The 771-nt window shown below is 55.9% G+C and overlaps 1 protein-coding gene across 6 annotated transcripts in view; it reads left to right on the top strand.

The window, feature by feature from the left end:
* The window catches only part of LOC125482692 (phospholipase A and acyltransferase 3-like), a 5,116-nt gene extending 4,399 nt beyond the window's left edge, over positions 1-717 (top strand). For all 6 annotated transcript variants that reach the window (XM_048594813.1, XM_048594818.1, XM_048594816.1 and 3 more), the window contains exon 4: positions 196-717. In XM_048594813.1, the coding sequence (XP_048450770.1) occupies positions 196-306 (111 nt within the window). In that variant the 3' untranslated portion in view covers positions 307-717. The remainder of the gene's footprint in view (positions 1-195) is intronic.
* Positions 718-771: the final 54 nt, after the last annotated feature.

Below are 771 nucleotides of genomic sequence, written 5' to 3'. Positions count from 1 at the left end.
CTGTCTCCTTGTGCCCCCTCCTTTCTGTCTCCTTCTGCACCCCCCTTACTGTCTCCTTGTGCCCCCTCCTTTCTGTCTCCTTCTGCACCCCCCTTTCTGTCTCCTTGTGCCCCCCCCTTTCTGTCTCCTTCTGCACCCCCTTTCTGTCTCCTTCTGCACCCCCTTTCTGTCTCCTTGTGCCCCCACCCCCCCCAGGTGGACGAAGTGCTGTTTGCGACGAAGGCTGCCGTGGGGGTGTTAGCGCTGGGAGCCTTCGCTGGCCTCTGTTACCAACTGGTGAAGAACAAAGACAAACATAAGAAGTGACCGATTCTGCGGGAGGGTCCCAATCTCCGAGAGGGTCCGAGGCTGGCTGCAGACGCGGGTCTCGATTTCAGGAGCAGGCCGGCTGGGTATGGGCAGACACATGGACATCTACGGGGAATCCATCGAACTCTTAGAAACCCCCCTCTGGAAATAAACCGTCTCTTGAACCAACCCTCAGCCAGAGGAGGGAGCGAGCGAGGTTAAACTTGAGGGTGTGGGGAGCCGGCGAGAGGCAGTGGGTTTTATTTATCAGCCTGAGTCCCGGAGTTGTCTGTAACCGGGCTCTGTCACTTCCCCTCACGCCTCAGAGCAGCTCGAATACCTTGGATCTCGTGGTTTAATTCTACAAATTCCATTTTCTCTCTCTGTCTCTCTCTCTTATCAATAAAGGGGGCTGTGTGTTTGTCAACACGTTCCGTATCTACCCTTCCTTTGTATGTATCCACTGCCTGGCACCATGCCCCC

The sequence above is a fragment of the Rhincodon typus genome, unplaced genomic scaffold, assembly GCF_021869965.1.
Source record: "Rhincodon typus isolate 14 unplaced genomic scaffold, sRhiTyp1.1 hic_rhity00015246, whole genome shotgun sequence".
Classification (NCBI taxonomy): domain Eukaryota; kingdom Metazoa; phylum Chordata; class Chondrichthyes; order Orectolobiformes; family Rhincodontidae; genus Rhincodon; species Rhincodon typus.
This window is presented reverse-complemented; position numbering and strand designations above follow the sequence as displayed.